This window comes from Dothidotthia symphoricarpi (assembly GCF_010015815.1).
Source record: "Dothidotthia symphoricarpi CBS 119687 unplaced genomic scaffold P153scaffold_6, whole genome shotgun sequence".
In the NCBI taxonomy this organism is placed as follows: domain Eukaryota; kingdom Fungi; phylum Ascomycota; class Dothideomycetes; order Pleosporales; family Dothidotthiaceae; genus Dothidotthia; species Dothidotthia symphoricarpi.
In genome coordinates this window covers 1,372,480-1,391,538 of record NW_022985013.1, presented here as the reverse complement: position 1 = coordinate 1,391,538, position 19,059 = coordinate 1,372,480, and the positions used below count along the sequence as shown (strand labels likewise).

The 19,059-nt window shown below is 54.3% G+C and overlaps 7 protein-coding genes across 7 annotated transcripts; 2 read left to right on the top strand and 5 right to left on the bottom strand.

Annotated features, from left to right (window-relative positions):
* Positions 1-21: 21 nt before the first annotated feature.
* P153DRAFT_429977 (Hira-domain-containing protein) lies at positions 22-5,442 on the bottom strand (the record flags this gene model as incomplete). The annotated part of the gene is made up of 5 exons (XM_033672809.1): positions 5,289-5,442; positions 5,138-5,212; positions 4,848-5,063; positions 2,001-4,795; positions 22-1,530 (listed from the first exon to the last, which is right to left on the bottom strand). The coding sequence occupies exons 1-5, from the start codon at positions 5,323-5,325 to the stop codon at positions 22-24; spliced, it is 4,632 nt and encodes a 1,543-aa protein (XP_033526137.1). The 5' UTR covers positions 5,326-5,442.
* Positions 5,443-6,034: 592 nt separating this feature from the next.
* P153DRAFT_374533 (U1 zinc finger domain-containing protein) lies at positions 6,035-6,913 on the bottom strand (the record flags this gene model as incomplete). Its single annotated transcript, XM_033669524.1, has 2 exons — positions 6,035-6,835; positions 6,890-6,913. 2 exons carry the CDS (start codon positions 6,911-6,913, stop codon positions 6,035-6,037), a joined length of 825 nt encoding a protein of 274 aa, XP_033526136.1.
* Positions 6,914-7,738: 825 nt separating this feature from the next.
* On the bottom strand, positions 7,739-8,410 carry P153DRAFT_286654 (uncharacterized protein; the record flags this gene model as incomplete). Its single annotated transcript, XM_033663483.1, has 1 exon — positions 7,739-8,410. One exon carries the CDS (start codon positions 8,408-8,410, stop codon positions 7,739-7,741), a length of 672 nt encoding a protein of 223 aa, XP_033526135.1.
* A 206-nt stretch (positions 8,411-8,616) lies between these two features.
* P153DRAFT_365309 (PAP2 domain-containing protein) lies at positions 8,617-10,900 on the top strand. Its single transcript, XM_033667801.1, has 3 exons — positions 8,617-9,173; positions 9,286-9,800; positions 9,855-10,900. Exons 1-3 carry the CDS (start codon positions 9,103-9,105, stop codon positions 10,463-10,465), a joined length of 1,197 nt encoding a protein of 398 aa, XP_033526134.1. The 5' UTR covers positions 8,617-9,102; the 3' UTR covers positions 10,466-10,900.
* Positions 10,901-11,105: 205 nt separating this feature from the next.
* On the bottom strand, positions 11,106-13,590 carry P153DRAFT_336333 (ARM repeat-containing protein). Its single transcript, XM_033665694.1, has 3 exons — positions 13,171-13,590; positions 12,761-13,118; positions 11,106-12,710 (listed from the first exon to the last, which is right to left on the bottom strand). Exons 1-3 carry the CDS (start codon positions 13,547-13,549, stop codon positions 11,261-11,263), a joined length of 2,187 nt encoding a protein of 728 aa, XP_033526133.1. The 5' UTR covers positions 13,550-13,590; the 3' UTR covers positions 11,106-11,260.
* An 887-nt stretch (positions 13,591-14,477) lies between these two features.
* Positions 14,478-15,256, top strand: P153DRAFT_383835 (uncharacterized protein; the record flags this gene model as incomplete). Its single annotated transcript, XM_033670277.1, has 2 exons — positions 14,478-14,884; positions 15,082-15,256. The coding sequence occupies 2 exons, from the start codon at positions 14,478-14,480 to the stop codon at positions 15,254-15,256; spliced, it is 582 nt and encodes a 193-aa protein (XP_033526132.1).
* A 1,582-nt stretch (positions 15,257-16,838) lies between these two features.
* P153DRAFT_202126 (uncharacterized protein) lies at positions 16,839-18,287 on the bottom strand. Its single transcript, XM_033662498.1, has 2 exons — positions 17,774-18,287; positions 16,839-17,720 (listed from the first exon to the last, which is right to left on the bottom strand). Exons 1-2 carry the CDS (start codon positions 18,174-18,176, stop codon positions 16,969-16,971), a joined length of 1,155 nt encoding a protein of 384 aa, XP_033526131.1. The 5' UTR covers positions 18,177-18,287; the 3' UTR covers positions 16,839-16,968.
* Between the last annotated feature and the right edge of the window lie 772 nt (positions 18,288-19,059).

Below are 19,059 nucleotides of genomic sequence, written 5' to 3'. Positions count from 1 at the left end.
TATCCATGGAGGACTGAGTTGTTAGTTCATGTCCCCCTTGAACAAGGGCACAGTATAATCATCCACCAGACTGGGCGGCGTCCTCGTCTCGCCCCTCAGAATCTCCAACGTGCTAATCACGGGTAATACCAGCATCAGTAACGGCAGCAACTGGCCAAAACTCCAGTTCCCCTCGCTCGGCCCCTGAAGATTCACCGCTTCAGGCGGGTGCCCAAAAGCCTGGCTCTCCATAACCACGCGCACCGTCGCCCCACCCCCCATAGCAAGCAGCACAACCAGCCCCGTAACCTGCACGCTCTTAAGCCACCTCGGATTCGACCGATTATGCAGATACCACGTCGCAAACACAAAAACCACCACCTGCGCGCCAATAACCGCGCCCGTCCCCGCAATACTCAGCGCCGCATTCGCCGACGCACCACGCCCCTCCACCTCCCACACACACGCAATCGGCAGCCGCGGCTCGAGATTCTTCAGCACCGTCTGCAGGATAAACACGCCGCTCGTCATGCCCAGCAGCATATTGACCAGCATGAAGAACTGCCGCAGCCAGCGCAGCACCCAGTCGCGTCTAAAGTCGTTTACGAGTGCGAGCAGCGTGGCGAGATTGGTGGCCGTGGAGAGCAGCGAGAGCAGCCAGATGAGGAAGAAGTGGTAGGGGGTCATTGTTTGCATTTTTGAGAGCCCGACGGATTGGATGCCGATTCCGGTTATGATTTGTTGGTCGGAGAAGGATTGCAGCAGTTTTCGGGAGATTGGGGCGGAGGTTGAGGAGCGTAGGCCGAGCAGGATTATTGCTGCTGAGAGAAGCATGGAGAGCAGGTTGGTGATTATGAAGGATAGGAGGGTTCCTGAGCCGGCGACGCCCGCGTCGGTGGGCGTGAATGTGGGGATGTGCGTGCAGTTTAGGGCCATGGTTGCGCGCGTGTGTCTTGTAGGTTTTCGTCTCGCTGGAGGAAAAATAGAATGTAGTAGTAGTAATGAATGTATATGGCGAGATCGTGTCAAACGATACCTCAAAAAGCAACAGCAGCAGTAGCAGCGCAGGCGAGAAAACAACAAGACAAAAGCAAAAGCGAAAACCCGAGAAAGTGAATGTCGATTGTACCACTCGAAACCGAAGTAGAGACCGCATAATATCATATCATCTCCCGCGCCCTCCCCTGGCGATCTGCGTGCCTGAATCTGCAAATTTCCTAAATAAGATGCGTCGACGTCACGCATTGGAATGGGGGTCCTGCGGGCCAATCGTGGGCCGCCCCACTGGGGTATGCGCGGCGCGGCGCTTAGGTGCGACGGGGGTGAAACGAAACGCGCGGGTTGTTTCTGGGTTGGGGGAGTAGGAATCTGGGGGTTACGTCGGTGGTGGGTGGGAGGTTTGGGTGTAGGAGGTGTGCGAGTGGGAGGGTGGTGGTGGTGTTGGCTAGCGTGATGGAGATGGGATGGAGATAAGACGAGGTAAGTGGTGAGTTTGACGCTGCGAAACGACGACGTGGTCGGTATGCGGGGCAGAGGGTGTTGTGTCGATACCTGTTACACGCATGTATCCAACGGTCACTCTCGTGAACTAGATAGAGGGCTTCGAAAATATTCACAGACGTTCCTATCTTTGCGTACTTTACCCTACGTCCAGCCATGCACTCACAAACTACAACTACAAATACACAACAACCCCATCCAGTCCCACTCCCCAATGAAGACCAAGAAAACCCCCGTATGCCCCCAAACCAGCGCCCAAACACCGCGCGATAAGTCTTTCCTGAAACGCACGCACAGGGTAAACAATCACAAACGCAAACGCAATCCATGCATCAACCCAGCGCGTCAAAAAAGGGCAGAGAAAGAAAAACGCCCAAGCCAAAACGACAGAACAAAGAAGAGAAGCGAAAAAGTCTAGATATCCGTAACCATAGCCTGTTCATCGCCGCGCTGATGCTCATGCACGATCCCAAGGAGGCGTGCGTACGGCACCGTAATGCGCTGCAAATCGCGGTGTTTACCTGTAGCGAGATTAGCCCAATCCTTCGTCTCGCAAAGAATATGAATATGAAAGTGAAAAACATACCAAGAAGCAGCACCGCCTCCCTGAGCAGATCCTCTTTCTTCCACCCACAAACCTCCTCCTCTTCTGCATCATCATCCCCATCCTCTCCATCCTCCGCATCATCCCCCAGCAACCCCCCCGCCAACCCCCTCAGCAACTCCTCAATCTTGCCCTTCAGCCCCTCGGCCCCAATCCGCTTAACATACATGCCCAGATAAATCTTAAACTCCTCCTTAGCACCCAGCGTCCTCGCAGCACTAACGCGATTCTCCAAATGCGCTACACTAACACACGCCTCGAACGTTTCGTAACCCTCTGCGGAGATAAGCGCCTTGACCAGACGCTGGAGGTAGAACGCGCGGCCCTGGAGCAAGAACTGATTCGTCGTGTTGCGCTCGAGGGCCGGTATGATGCCAGCGGAGATATTCTCCAGCGCGACGTGATCGGGCGTGCGTTCCTTGGGGGCAGGAGTCGTCGAGGAGCGGATGTTACCCACGGAGGAGTCGGTCGTGTTCCAGTACTGGCTGCCGACAGCCCACCAGGGTTCGCTGATGCGCTGCCAGATGTACATGTTGGGGTTGTAAGTGTAGCCGTCGCCGTTGGACATGGCGAGGACGATGCGGCCGGCGGTGTTGAGGCGCGCGAAGACGATGCCGGGGGATTTGGTGAGGTGCGGGCCCTGTGTGTGGGCGGCGATGTCGAGGATCGGGGCGACGGAGACGGGGGGGTGGGGTGAGGAGAGCGTCTTGAGATTCCAGATGTAGCACATGCCGACTGCGGAGATGCACATTAACCACCAGCCGCGACAGTCCATGATGACAGGTTGGGCCTCGAGGATCATGGCGTTGAGTGTGCGCCGGCCGGCGGGGGACCAGGTGTATACGGAGCCGTCTTCGCACGCTGCGGCGAAGAAGTTTGTGTTGCCTGTGACTAGGAGCACGGCTTTGGGGAGGTAGTCTTGCCATAGCGACTGCCCCTTGCTCGTACATGTTATGCGCGCCGGGTCATGGTCTTGCTGGCGTCCTGTCCGAGAGGGTGCAGTGGCGTTTCGTGCTTCCAGGATGACGGTGTCCGATATCTCAGCTTTGCCGGTATTGGCGTCCACTCCGTTTTGCTGCGGTGGCTCACTGCCGTCTGCTGTGCGAATGATAACACTCCTGACCTTCGGCACGGCCAGTCGTACTTGGCTGATGGCCAGTGCAGGATTGACAATCGCAGGCCGTAGAACTTTAGGAGGCTCCGCCACATCCTTCGTCTTCTCAGCAGCTGCTGCAGGCGGGATGAGCCCTGTTTCGCTGTTGAGGACTACAGCGGCTCCGCCAGGCTTCACAGATGCCGCGAGTCTCCGCTCGATTTGGCGATCTTCGTCTCCCTCAATCTCAGCAAACTTCCGCTTGTTCCCAATGAGCATCGTGGCGAGCCCACCCCTGGGAAACCCGTCATAAGGTTTCGACAAGTCCAGAATGTTGTGGGGATTGTCACTCCGCCCGCCGGATGTCGTTGTCGCGGAGATGAGTTGCGTCTGTGGCAAAGACGATGTGCCAACCCCTGACGCTGAAGATACCAACATCGGCGCTATCCTCTTCTTTCCGTCCTTCGTGATAGTGACTCGCTGCTTGAGCTTCTCAACTCTCTGGTCTGGGGGAGGCTCGGCAGGGGCCGGTGGTTGTACTGTTGCGGTCGCGCCATTTGTAACTGTCGGAATAGGAGCAGGAGCCGGGGGAGGGGGAAGGGGAGAAGGCACGCCGTTTGTACCGTTGGTGATCTGGGGAGGTTGAGCCGCACCGCCATCGCCCATCAGCGCACCCATTCTGCCCTGCACGCCTTTGAGTTCCCCACTCTTGGCGCTCTCTTCCAGGAGCAACGCGTCCGTCCCCTCGATGATGCCAACTTTCCTGCCACCACCGAACTTAGACAGCGTCTTCTCGTTCTCCGTCAGCGACGCCGGGTATCCCAGCTCCCCAGGTTCAAAGACAAGCGTCAATATGCTGCCGTCCAAGCTCGTCGCATACAGCGTCTCCCCGTCCGGTGCCCATGCCAGATCCGATATCGATTTCCCCGCCAGCTCCTGCGAAATCATGAACGGCCTAGGGAAACTCGTGTTCCACACACTGAGGCATTTATCCTGCCCGGCGCATGCGACAATCGTGACGGATTGCTGGTACACATTCCCATCGTGCTCCTGCCTCGGCGGGTCGCGGTAGAATAGTCGTGGGGAAAAGGCAGCCACCTCCACAGGCCCTTCGTGGCCGACCAGACTGATGTCGCCGTCCCATGTTCCACGCGTGAGAATGGCGACAGAGCTAACTGGACCATTGGTAGCATTGGCCGCGGCGATGTGCGCACCGTCTGGCGACCAAGAACAGCGACGAAAGTATGTTGTGAGGGGGGAAGTCTGGAAGGGCGCCGTGATGGTGTGCTCGAGCATGAAGTTGTTGACCTGGTCCTGCTGTGTCGCATTCGGGGGTGGGGAGTTGAAGCGGTAGACTTTGATCGTGCGGTCGTCGCTGGCGGTCGCGAAGTACTTATTGGCTGGGTCGAATGTGATTCCCTTGACGTGACTCTGGTGGTTGGAGAGCGTCTTCAGCTTCTCGAACGAATGGCCTGACCACACCACCACCTTGGAGTCCAAGCCCACCGACACGAGTATCGAAGAATCGTACGACCAGCCAATGTCCTGCACGTCATTGTCGTGGCCTATCAGGCGGCGGGTGACGCGCCAGTTCTCGACGGGCGGGGGTTCATTCGAGCCTATGTCCTGCGTCAGTAGCGATTCCCCCTCCTCCCTGCACAGTCTACGCACCAAAAGCAGCATGTGTCGGCGCGTTGGGGTCGAGAAAGTAGACGCATACTATCTTGTCATCTGCGCCCGAAGCCAAGTATTTGTTGTTCGACGAGAAGCGGACGGCGTGGATGGTGCCCGAGTGGTGGCTGACGGCTGCGAGCTGCTTGGGCTTGGTGTAATTGGGGTTGTTGGAGTTGAGGATGGCTTCGGTGGACCATATGCGCACGTATCCGTCTATTCAGCTTCGATTAGCGACGTCTGTTGGGGCGGCGCATCGCATGGGAGTTCCGCAAGCGTGGGTGACGAACCTCCGGCCGCCGTGACCAGACGCGACCCATCCGGGGAGACGTGACAGCTGTATACCTCAAAGTCCTTGAGTTCGCCTGGAATGGTAGTAAAACGTTAGCATCATATTCCTGATCTCCACAACAGCGCGAAAGAAGTTGTCTGTGAACCGACCTGGGTGTGTCAACCAATGCGGCTTAATGAGATGCATGGTCGCGTTTAGTTTTCAGCAGATGGATCATGTAGAGCGTGCTATGACGCGACCATGGAAGGGAGAAAAAAGAATGACGAAAGGGGGGGTTGACACGCGGTCGTGGGAAGCTGCACGTCTCGACTGATCGCGACAGCTGTTTGGCGTCGGCGACGCGAGCCTAAAGTTCTTGCTTGGCGGGCGTTTGAGCAGGGATCAAGTTAAGGTTTAGTTGCATGTCGATCCGAGGAGGGGGCTTGCCCGGAATGGAAGACTATTATAGGCTTGAGGTGCGAGATGGCCGTGAAATTAAGATCAGAATGCTAGTCGCTTTTTTGTTGTATTGTTTGTGAGCGTCAAACTTATGTAGGCAGGGTATCTAGATATGTCGTTCAAGCTTGCTTCCATTACCACCACAGACATGCGGTATCAGCCACTTCATGTAGCCACTTGCGCAGAGTCTGCCGTTCCTCAATCTCTCTGTTCCTTCGTCAATTTCCTCTCTTGGATGGCGTATTGTGTGTCGTGTTGCCCTGCTGTGACATTCCAAGACATCCCACATCCTGTACCATCCATACAACCTTCTCAGCAGGAAGTCCAGAAGTAGCAAGTCGCGAGCCGTTGTTGTTTCCTAAACTTCTCGCCTCTTGATCCTCGGAGGATCGATCGGAATCGACGCGTTTTATCTCGATCGAATTCGTCAATAGTTCGACCATCCGCCATCGCAATCTCAAGCCTTCTTCTTCCTCTTCTTGAAAGTCACCGCAGGCGCTGCTTCCCCGTCCGTCGATTTATTTCGGCCCACCTCCGCAACGCCCGCTCTGCTCTCCTCCACCGTAGGAATATCGCTCAATTTCGTCGTCTCCCCCTCCTCCTTAACCTCCTCTTTAACACTCTCCTCAACCGTCCCCTCACGCTCCACTTTAACCCCCGCATCCCTCCCCACCGCACCAAACAAGCTATCCACATCCACCTCCCCCTTACTCCCCGGAAAAGTCTTATACGTATGCCCCCACCCCTTCTTCTTAGTAATCATCTCCCTCTCCCTAGCCTCCTCCTCATCCTCATCCGGCATCCGCTTATGCACCCCCTTATTCAGCGCCATAGCCTTAAACTCGCCATCACCACTCACAACCCCAACAACCTCCTGCTTAACCACCTTCCAGTCACCCGCCATGCCCATATCGGTACGCGCCTCCTCGGGCAGCGCCACGCCCATAGCAGCCAGCTGATCCCATTGCCGTTTGCGGTCCTCGACTGTCGCTTTTTTCTCAACCCGCTTCTCGAACGTCGGGGGTGGTCCGCCAGTGCCGGTCGCGACGGATGGCGATGCGGTGGGGACGAGGCCGTTGAGACGCGCGACTTCGGCCTGTGCGCGCGCTTTGGTGCGCTGCTCGGCTTCTTGCTCGCGGTGCAGGCCGCGGAGGGAGCGCTGGATGGAGCCTTGGTGGCGGCCTGTGGCTTCGTGTTGTGCGCGCTCGAATTTGGTGTCTTTTACGTAGACGGCGCAGAATTTACACCAGTATTTTGGCTGTTGGGGTGGAGTGTTAGTGCTGCGATGTTGTAGATGGGAGGGGTGACTTGCTGTTGATTTCCAGTACTCTGACATGATGTTATGGTGGGTGGGGGTTGTAGTGTTGGAAAGCGTAGAGATGGGATGGTGATGGAGTTGTGGCAGAAAGCAGGGCGGTGAAGAAAGCTTGGCAGGTACATGGTTCGCAAAGTACCTTTCTGTTCTCCTACATCTCCCCGACCGCCTCATAACTAAACCTGACTCAAAACTCCCGATCAAGCCCTACAATCCACACTCTACTTTTCCTTCCAAATGGAGTAATTTCCTTCCTCCTCCACGACACGAAAGACCCAGACTTTCCCTCCTATCTAGCGTGTACCAGACCTGCACTGCCAAGGTGCCTTGTCATGTCTAGCTTCTGGTAGTTTACTAATCTTAGACTCGATTCAGGTTTCCCGTTCTAGTAATGTGTTCTATAAAAAGGGCTGTGAGTGTACGAGAATACGGCTTCTGGAACGTAGGTCTATTGGTTGGCCATCTGGGCCTTGCCCTTGCGTATACCTGTCCGTTTGCACTCTAGTTGTCGGCGACATTCGCCCAAGGAGTTGGTCCTTTCAAGTATATTCTTCTAGTCGACGTATAGTCCGAGTTGCGTTCCCTAGTACGCATGGGGAAGATGGAGTGATTGAGTAACACGTGAGGAAAAAGTCAAAATAGGGTTGTCTTGAGGTTTCGCATTCGGCCAGTTTCCTGACAGTAATTCATGTCGTGAGACATTGCCTGCTTTAATATTCTGACCTGACGTGGCTACCTGGGTATAGCGTGGTCTCCAATGGTAGATGTAGACCCACGAGCTGCTGTGCCTTTTCGCGCGTGCATACTCTCCAATTTCATCATCTCTGCTCCCTCTTTACACGACCCTCAATCTACCCTCCTCCTCACGCTTCTCCCCTCCTGCTCTGCACCAATCCCTGTGACGACTTCCTGCACCAGCTCCCTCAGCTGCCTCTGCACCTCGTCGGACTGGTAGTCGTCTCTCGCCGCGAGCTCTTCTATCCGTCGTCGTATCTCAGGGTCGGGCGCATCGCCTGCTGCGTCTTCTGTCATGGTGCCCATGTTGATCTGCACGCCGTCTGGGAGTGGTGGGGGAGGATGCACGCCCGCTGTCTCGACAGCACCTGCACTTGTTGGTTCGTCGCCTGTGCGCAGACTCCTCAGATATTGATACACTTCATGCGCTTCGCCCTCCTCTTCCCCAATCTTCTCCTCTGCCGTCTTGCCCTCGCTGTTCCTGACCTTCCAGTCGGCGCCAAGCTCTTCAATCAGACATTTTGCGACGTCGACTTGCTCGGCTGCAAACAGAGGGGTCTCGCCATCCTCGTCGAGGATGTTGGCGTCGACGGCATATTTTTGTATCAGCTCGCGCAGGACGGGCAGCTGGTTGTACGAGGCGGCGGCGTGGACTAGCGAGTAGCCATGCGCATCGCGGGCAGAGGCGAGCTGAGGGTGATGGGAAAGCGAGGTCAAGATGGACTGGGGGCGCGTGTCGATGAGGTTGAGGAGGAGGTCGATGGTGGGGGTAGGCAGGGCCATGGTTGCTTGTTGGCGGTGAGTATTTGTGCTGTTGTGCTGGAGCATCTAATTTTGGAGGGGTGACGTGAATCGCGGCGGGGAATTGCTGGTGCATGGCCCACACGCGCCGCCACCCCCGGGATTGGCCACTCCCCGGCGCCGAACATCTGGAACTCTATCCTCGCGCTGTTCTCACTGTAAACTACAATGAGTTCCCCCTCTTCTGTTGAGATGCATCAGCAACACTCTCATGGCCAGCTAAATGAAGCTGGACATGTCAGCTGGCCCAAACAGTGCAGGCGTCATGTTAGCTCTCACAGGCGGCGAGCTGAGACGCATCGTGGCCACGGGCTGAACTGCAAAGCTTCTACACAGCCGCACTCCAGGGGCACATCGAAGCCTTGGCAGTCGTGTGCTCGAGTCTTATTCACGGTCGTGATTCCAGTTCTTTCTTGTTTCTCTGTTCCATCGTCTTCTCCGTCTAGCAGGCGCGTCATAAGAATAGTAGCCTGCACCGTGTAATTACGACGCAATCCCCACGACTGTTCATTGCTGGCAGTCGGCCCTACGACTCTCCTGACTTCGCACGGCGATCTCTATGCGCGGAGCACTTTAACAAGCGCCTTGGGACGTTTCGACTTGGATTTACACTTCTAACTTCGCCCTGCCTTTTCTTCTATTTCGTTCACTGAAGCACAACACGCAACGCAACCATGGCACGAGGTCGAGGTATGCCGTCGCCACGGCTCATCCTTTCTTACGTATTCGACTGGATCATGATCATGTACGTTGTCTACCCCAGCCGTAGCCGCCCAGGCATGTCGCGTGCCACACTACACTGTCACAAACAACTTCCTTAAACACATCCCACCAAAACATCTACTAACAGTCCACAGCGCAATCGCAGCGGTAGGCGCCGGATGGGAATACCTCACGCCGTACAAGCGCCCCTTCTCGCCAGTCGACCTCTCCATCTCGTATCCCTTTGAAAACCACGAGACCATCCCAACATGGCTCTTGGCTGTCCTCGCGCTCGCCATGCCCGCCTTCGTCATCTTCGTCGTTTGCCTTGTATTCGTCCCCGGACCGACGGCTGAACGGGGAACGTCCAAAGCGCTCATCTGGAGGAGGAAGCTCTGGGAGTGGAACACGGGCTGGATGGGGCTGTGCATGTCATTGGCCACCGCCTTCCTGATCACCCAGGGCATGAAGCTCCTGTTCGGCAAGCCCAGACCAGACTTGCTGTCGAGGTGCCAGCCAGACTTCTCCCGCATCGCCGAGACGGCCGTGAACCCCATTGGCGCCGTCTTCAACCAGAACTGGGTCCTCGTCACTGACGCCATCTGCACAAATACCGACGAAGCCATCATGAAGGACGGCTTCAAGTCCTTCCCCAGTGGCCACGCCAGCTGTAAGTCCCCACCACACCCACCTCCCCTTCTCCCCGCCACTAACACCAACCCAGTCTCATGGGCCGGCCTCCTCTACCTGACCCTCTTCCTGGCCTCCAAATTCTCCGTTGCAATCCCCTACCTCGCCCCCCGCCAGTTCAGCACAAACCCCGCTTTCACCTCCGCCGTCGCCCCCTCAAACATGAAGCTCCGCCACACCCTCCCCCTCAACAAGCAAAACTCATCCCTCGACGACGCCGTAGTCCCAATCCGCTACCAAGCCGCCGCGCCCCCCATCTACACCCTCGTCCTCGTCCTCGTCCCCATCGGCACCGCAATCTACGTCTGCAGCACCCGCTTCACGGACTTCCGCCACTTCGGCTTCGACTTGCTGTTCGGCAGCTTCATCGGCATCACCGCCGCTTGGGTCAGCTTCCGCTGGTACCACCTCCCTATTACGCGCGGCGCCGGCTGGGCATGGGGGCCTAGGAGCTACGACCGCGCCTGGGGTATTGGCGTCGGTAGGGGCACGTATGTGGGGACTGAGGGGTGGAGTAAAGCGGGTAGATCGGAGACGGCGCACAGGAATGGGAATGGGTTTGCGGGTGAACATGGGACTGAGCCGGGGAGTCAGGATGGTATTCTCATGGAGGATCGCAGGATGCAGGGTGTGCATGCTGTGTGATGTTATTTGGTTTTAGGGCACGGTTTGGGGGAAATTATAGGCGTTTTTAGATTGTCGAATACAGAGATTTTGCTATGGTAGTGAATGCTGATGGGGAGTTCTTAATTGTTTTTTATAGACCTACGCTGCATAAACGTATAAGGTCAATCGACTTTTTCCCTATTTAACACTTCTTGGCCGTGCTTGTTTCCCTACCATCCCCATTGCTCGCTTCCAACCGTTATCCAACGCAATGTCTTCCCTTCCAGACAAATCCCTTCATCGTAGTTTTCTCTCCCTGAATTCTGGATATATGCGCACTCGCGGACTCCCTGGTGGGAAGAAAATCTTACGAGGAACGCTGACCTTGACGGCATGGTCAATGCAATGCATAGACGCTACTGGTATTTATGCGGTGTACGGGATCTGCGGATATACGTTGTGGAGTGAGACAGGGTGTGGTGTGGTGTGCTTGGTGGGGAATTTAGGGGGTGAGGAAAGGGAGAAGCGCGGGTAGGGTTGCTCGCATACGCATTGTGACTTGCGTACGAACAGTTGGGATGAAATGAGGAGTGGAGGAGGACGTGGAGGGATATTGTTGAGACTGAATATCATATCGCTTTATTCTGCGGACAGGTTGAGATAGGGTGAAGAGGGCTGGGATGGGATGGAATGCTGGAGGTGAATACATATTCTGAACGAATACCTATCCCGAGATGATATCAAGTCCACAAAAGCAGCAAGACGAAAAACTTGCGCCATAAACGTTAAATTCATAGCCCAATGCAAGAAGCCCATCAACAAAAAGATACACATCTACAACTTCTCCAGCAATATCCTCGCCCCCGCATTCCCTCTCGGGCCAGCCTGTGCCTTCTCGCCCTTCTTCCCCTTCTTACTCTTATCCGCCTCAACAACAGCAGACCCCTCCGGATGCGCCGCCGCATCCAGCTTCTTCTTCTCCTTCTTGAGCGCCTTGAGCACGTCAGCCTTGCGCGAGAAGTCCTCCGCCTCAGTAAGCGCCACGATGACGAACGAGCCCTGGCCCGTCGCCCAGTCCACAGCACTGGCCTTGATTTCGTCCCAGAAGATGTCCGCGAAGCCGAGAGATGGCTCGACGGGGACGACCTTCTTGGTTGCGGGGTCGAATTTGCCGCCCTGCACGAGCGTCTTGAGCATGTTTTTGCCGTGGCTGCTTGCCTTGTTGTCGTTGGCCGAAGCAGGGAGTGCCGAGTCGAGGATGGACTGCGAAAGGCGCGCGACTTCAGCGAGGGCTTCCTTTCTCTTCGCGGGCTCGACGTCGGGCGCGCCAACGAGGACTTCGCCCATAAACTGCAGGCCGAAGCTGAAGGAGGCAAAGTCGGCGGCGCGCGCGGCGATGGCGCTTAACAGCTGGGGCTCGATGTTCTTTGCGATCTCGTGGAGACGCGTGGCGGGCTCCTTCTTTGAGGTTGTCTCGCGGATGGCGTACAGCTCGGTGAGGCGCTCACGCGTGTTGTCGTCGAGGAACCATTTTGCGTCTGCGGCGAAGGGGTAGAGGAGGACTGTGCGGGCACGGGCGTCGTTGACGAGGGTCAGGACCTTCTCGGGAAGCGTGTCGTTGGTGGGTAGGAGTTCGCTGAATATGGATTTTGAGGAGAGCTTGGTGTCATCGGTGACGGCTAGTGCGGCGAGGAGGACGTGGTGGGCGTTGACATCAAAGGCCATTGTCTCGATTGTGTCTTTGAATGGTCGCAGGAAGAGTTTGCGGTCTTTGGCTGTGCCGTACGCAAAGCACAGAGATAGCAGTCGCGAGCCTGATTTGGTGAATGCGAGGTTCTTCAGCAGATCCACATTATCGGCCTCTTCGCCCTCCTTGATCGTTGGGTCAGGCTTCAGGTGCTCCAAAAAGTCGTTCGCCTGTTCAGTGCCCGGCTCGCAAACCAGGAAGTACTGTAGCATAGCGTCATGCAGCATGGTGAAGCCTGTGAGCTTCTTCTGGATGAGCGAGTTGATCTGGTTCTCAAGGTAGCCCATAATAGGCTTCCTCTTCTCTGGCGACTCCTTTAGAATAGCAGAGAGCTCTGCACTGTCTGTTCCCTGCACCTCCAGGCCCTTGATGGAGAACTCGGGTCCGTACCATTCGCGAAGGAGACGGTTCTTCTGCTCGGGAGTTCCAATCTGCCTGTAGATGTCGTCGAGGATCCACGCCGCTTCTGGGTGATTGATCATGCGCTTGACATGGCTGTAGAACTCGGTGATGACCAAATCGCGGATCTCAGGGTCACTACAAACGGTCAGTTGATGAACTCGCCATCCCAAGATGCAAGCACTTACCCCTTCTCTATCAGCTTGGCGATCAAGAACTTGGAGTATTTGCCCTCAGCCAGAGTCTTGAATTCGCCCTTGAGCTCGCGCGCAATCATCCTCCTCTGCTCCATTGTCGAGTATTTTATGGCGGTCTGAATGACGCGCACAGAGTCGTGCTTGAAAACAAAGTCCTTGACTCTGCCTGTGATAATCTCGAACAGCTCTGTGACAAGCTTCTTCCTCTCCTCCTTCTCGATGTGCGACTTCAGCCTGAGCTTCTCCCACAACTTCTTCGAGCGCTCGATGATGTCGGCGTTGGGCTTCGCAGCCTTTCGTTCTTTGGCCAGGGCCTTCTGTTTGGCGTGCGCTTCTCGTGAGTTGTTTGCTGGAGCATGGTTAGGATACGTCTCGCAGTTTGGACAAGCTGAGGAACCCACCATTCAAGCCAGCCAACTTCGAATCGGACGAATCGCCCTTGAACTTCTTCTTGTCTGTAGCATCCTCCTTCCCGTTTTGCTTGCTCTTCTCAGGCGTAGCATCCTCGCTGCTGTCCACATCCATCGCATCGTCCTCAGGGCTGTCCATCTCGATGTCCTCGTTGGCAGAGAACCCAGTGAACCCATTCTCTTTTTCGCTAGTATCCGACTCGTCGAAATCATCCGAATCCTCCTTCGCCACCTTCTTCGACTTCTTCACAGGCTTGACCGCGTGCTTCGAGTCGCGTTTCGACGATGATTTCTCGACCTTGACCTTTTTGCTCTTGGATTTGATCTCGGGCGCGCTTGGCGCCACTGATTTGCGCTTGATACCGGCCATTTTGCGTGTGTTGGGATGTCTTTGCCGTTGCTGAACTCGCGCCTCGAAAAGTTGCGACTTTCGAACTTTTTCCAGCGGGCCGAACTTTCTCCATAGGGCGCTAATGCAGAAGTGGGGCACCACCGTCTTGGCGTGCTTCCCCCCTCTGCCATCTGGTCTGTCTTCCATTCTTGAGATTTATTCGTCATGGTCGATTGCACAGTTGAAAGAGTAGTGCATCATTGTTATCTCCAGCTTAACACTCACTGTATGATACGATAGACTTTGAGCTATTCGATATTTCCACTTCTTCCTCAGATAACATCAACCCACACAAACATCTGCTCTACATGTATCGGCACCTTTTCATCACCCTACAATACGTAAAACCAAAACATCATGTTCTAGCTCGCTTCTTCAGAGGTCATTTCGTCATGTGTCTTAGTTCGACCTGTCACTGCAGCTTCAGCTCAGACTTCTGAGAATACCGCTGTCTTTTCCAATGGAAAAGAATGCATTTAGTTCCATACTGGAAGTTAGCTACGGTCACGTATGTCACAATCATTCCTGCAAGCTATCTGAAGAGTCTTAATACATCTGAATCAGAGGCAACGCGGAGTGTAGTTTCGTTATGACAGAGGATTCAAAGTCTTCGTGAACCACTTCCGGAAACCTGATGTTTCGCGTCTCTATCTACTCCACCTTCCCGAGACAACTTCTGGAGACCTTCATCTCGAACAAACTTTGGATCACTATGTATGAGCTTGATCAGGCACGCAATATAACAGGGATCAAGCATCGTAGCAACTCGAACCCTCGTTGATAAGGTTGGCTCCAAATATCAGAAGAATGGGGCTCAAATTGCTGTAAGACCAGTTTGTCATGTTCAAAACTCTTGTCTCAGATCTGTCAGTTTGCCTGTCAGTTTTATCTTCCAATAAACTTAATCATGACGGAGGGCAGACCACTCATGTTTACGCTCCTCATTCAGAGGTTAAACAGTGTCCTAGTCATGGTCTCCTGCGGATCTATTTCGAACCTCTCCTCCCGTACGCGCTCGCGAACCAGCACAAGCTCGAAACCCCTCGCGAGTGGCCCGGCCACAGCTTACCGCTCGACAGAACCAGATCGACGAGTTCCGTTTATCGCTTGCGGGTCGGTCCAGCGGGTACATCGACCAGGAACGCGCCTACTTGACGATCGTCCAACGGTGCCTGTCCATGTGTGGCGTGAAACACATGAGATGTACGAGAAACAGATCACGTTTGAGCATTACGAGGATCTACCTCTTTGGGCGATACGCTCTCCAAGCGAGCATGAAACCGCTCGGTACCCTGCTTCAGTCAAAGCGCTTGCGTAGTCACAGTGGGTATGCCGGCCAGACAAGTTGTCCACCTGCGTCACCCAGCGCCAGAAATTCACGGAACGCTTGTGAAACTTGTTGCTTCAATGCCGCGCGGACGACCAGGTGGATGGAAACCGATCGACTAGTGCGGGGAGGAGATGGTTTAGTTTTGAGTTACGTCTCAAGCTAGTACTGATCAAAGGGCCAGAACCGCCACGTTTCTCACCCGAAAAACAACTTCTGAGGCGCAGAAGCGGATGTTTAGTTTAGGGCACTTTGATGATCATAGCGACGACGGGTATACTATTGACAATCGCATGGCCAAGGACAATTTAACCGCCTTCGTGTTCGGCGTGCCGAAAAAGGAAACTTCGGAAAGTTAAAGCCATGTCCAATAATTCACACCACCACACTGCACCCGCAAAGGTGTTGGTCGGTCGCTTGCATCTCGCCTGCTTACTTTACTCAACGCTTCTTTTGCTCGCCTAATGTAGGTTCTATATGCAATGCAGCTAAAATTTTCACCGCCACGCTACCTTCCTATTTACCTACTCGCCTTACGCTGTGGTGATGCCATCTAGGTACACCGGAATCGTACACGTAGGTTGGTGCCTTTGCCTAAACCTGCTCGACCCCGCTTCTCGCTATCGCTGCCTGCTATGATGCAAGCGAAGTATGCATGCTGCGCGGCGCAAACGCCCATTCCGTAAGGTGACGTTGAATGCAAACATACATGTCCAAGTCTGTACACTGCCCACGTTCTTCATTTACATGGCTGGGTCGAAATTGGGCCAGATTGCCTGGAAGCGTTGAAGGATGCATGTAGACTCTTCTAGACAGCCAACAAAATCCCAACGCGTTCCTTGTGTCTTCTTTCTGTAGAGTTGCATGGCCAAGATAGCCAAGTACAATTGACGTTCCTTCACAGATGCTTGACTAGCATGACTAGATTATGCTGACTGTGCTGACTGTGTTGAGTTGAGCTGAGCGGACCATGTCAAACCACCCTCCAAGAATCGCGCAATAGCAGGAATAAAACCACACAACAAATGCATAACCCACGTCAAAACAACATAACCTGCAACAAAACCAAGTCTTTCCCGGAAATCCGCTTCCCCCACCCGCTGGGGACGAAGGATCCATGCATAATGCACCACGCCCTGCACGCTAGGCAAGCGGGTCTACGTAGGACGGTACATGACATGTGGTATATCCCTCTCTCACATCACACATCGCATAGGTATCACATCACACCACATCATCACATACGTACGCGCATAATCGATGGCAAATAGAAAAAAAAACAGGTCCATAGTTCTCAGCCTTGCGTATGGGGCTGAGGAACACCTCCCCTCATCATGTCTGCCTATTGATCGAATCAAGTCCAGACCCCATGTTCGCCTTGTTTTGTCGATTTGACACCCTGGTCCCCTTGCTCTGCGTCATCAGGCAAGGAAGGAGAATGCACAAATCATGATAACAGCACAGTCAGCGAAGGCAGGTGGAGGCGGTAGCACGGTCTTGATTGCGCAATGCGACAGGCTGTCTTCGCGATCAATGCCTGCAATGGCGTCGAATCCAGGGACCAGCTAATTTCCACCTGCAAAAAGTACACAGCAAAGTGAAAACATTATCAAAACGTGTGAGAATAGTATTTATTGATTATACTATTAGATGTACTTTCATCCATGCATAACACCAGAGTTTTTCCCATGCTCTAAAACGCCTGGTATAACGTCAACGACTTCCCTGCCGTTGTTTTATGTGCCTGGCAACAAAGTGCATACGCGCAATGATAATGTGCCATTCCCGATCGCCAACATACATGCAAAGTGAAACAGAATAAGCCTCCAAAATCAAAAATTGGTACATGTAATTGACAAGACGCTCAAAAGGAGCAAACCCAAGACTGCAGAGAGGGAGCATGCTACATCCTCTTCTTGTCGCGAGGTCCATTATGCTCGAGCAGCACTAGCGAGAGCAGATCGTACAAGGTCGTGAGGAGGATGAAGAAGAAGAAGAAGAGATGGCAGCGTGTGCGTGTAGACCTGACGACGCGAGACACGCTGCAAATGACGTGACAGGAGCAAAGGGCTTAGACCTGCTCAACAAAGGCTGATTTCCGCGATTCGCTCGATGTTCGGCGCTTCTTCTGAAGCTTCCTCGACTGTCTCCGCTCGGTGAGCTCCTCTTCTTCTGGTGTTGGGACTGGCGGCGCGAATGTGCCGGGCCTCAGAACCTGGAAGCCAGAGTTGACACTGCGAAGGACTTCTGGGTCACGCTGCGCGTTTTGAGGCGTCTGGACCTCGTAGGGCACCTCGTCGTATGACATTTGGTGTTGAGGAAAGCGAGGTTGGTAAGTGTCGGGGTAGTAGGCGGCCTTTGGCGCGTATGATTCCATCAGCGGTCTTGCCTGCCTAGCCTGATTTGTTGCATGGTTGTCCTGAACATATGTGTACGCGGAACTGGCCACTGCTTCTTCTTCGTCTCGCGGGTCGATAACAGTGGGCAGAGGAGGAGAGGGAGTCTTCTGGGGCACAAAATAGTTAACACCATTGAGCGATGAGGTCTGGTTGTCCGCAATGCCCAGCCACTCTCCGCTATTACCTGGTCTGCGAACTCGGGGTGTGAGTTGCCCAGTCTCGGCTACATGCGACATGCGGTGGGTTTGGAGCAGATCGAGATCGGTGCGAGGATCGTTGGGGACAGATCCAGTTGCCGGCCTGATGTAGGCTGTCTGATATGGCAAAGTGTCGTGCTGAACAGCCATGTAGTCTGACTCGTCACTGGTACGGCGACTAGATTTGTAGGAATCAGAAGGGCTAGCACGATGGCTTGCATGACGCGCTGTGACGATGTTAGTGTCTGCCTGTGCGCTACAGGACTAGAAGAAAGCTTACGCGAGGGTGGACCAGAGTGATACTGTAGAGTTGAGTTACGCGGAGCATTTCCGGATGCGCTTTGTCGGGAAGATCCAGCAACTGGCCCATACGAAGAAGAGCGCGAGTCGTCATTGGGTAACCGCTCAGCTGAGACTGCACGGTCGAAGGAGCTCGGCGCCCTTGAGCTGTCGCGACTTGACCCCTGGAATGACATCTGAGGGAGCTCAATCCGGGAGTTATTGAAGCTTCGCGGAAGTTTCGATTCGGTCATGATGGACGAGCGACTGCTGCCAACCGGTGTGTTGGTTCTCGAGATCCAAACGCCATCGACCTCAATTCCACTCTCGATCGCTCGAATACCGAACGGGATTTCGTCTGTGGTTTGCGATTGTACTCGTGTTACTGGTTGTGCTTCGAGCATCTCTGGCGTCTGCGTCTGCTTCCCCTTGTCGACTTTGCTGTACTGACGTGTCTTGTATCGATCGATTTGCAGCTTTATGAAACCGATGATAATTGTGACAACCTGCGACGGTCAGTGAAATGTTCATAACGAAGTTTAAGGTGATCCGTACGATGCCGCATCCCAGTACCTGTGACAAACGACGTTAGCAAGTATTCACAGTCAATAGCTAGTTGAAAGACTCACAAAACACATCTTCTGCCATAATTGCCAACTCGTGAAGAACGCATTGCCTCCTGACGTCCCAAAACCCATGGCTGCGGTTGGCGAAGAAAATTAAAGATTCAAAGGGTCCGGGCTAAGAATGATAGGTGAAGTGCAAGTGGAAACAATGTCAAATCGATGCAGGAAGGTACGCTTGGTTGTTAATACCCTTGTTTGGCGAATGCAAGGTGAGGGACAAACAACTGGCAAGAAGGGATATCCTAAGACAGAACCGGTCCAGTGGGCAACGACAAGACAGGCAGGTGTTTTAGATGTCCAACGCGGCGATCGGTATGGTTGACGATCTGCAGGTGATTGTAATCTTCTCACGTGTAATACGAGGCCGTTATTTCGGACGGGGTAATGATTTCGGTAAGAAGATTGGGTCCAATTCCAGCAGGGATAGCGAGTGAGGTGAGCGAGTGTGAAGTCGTATATTGAGTTTCCCAAGGGTACGACGTAGGTATTTGTGGTAGAATCGCTGGCAAAAACGGCGTAGTGGAGACGCGTGTGGAACTTGGTCTGGCTTGGCGAGCTGTGGGACGGTCGCGATACTACCACGAAGTCGATAATACCACTAGCCAAGAAACGATACGCGGAGTTGGATCCTAGTGCGGTGTTTTCTGGAGTGCTGGTGGGT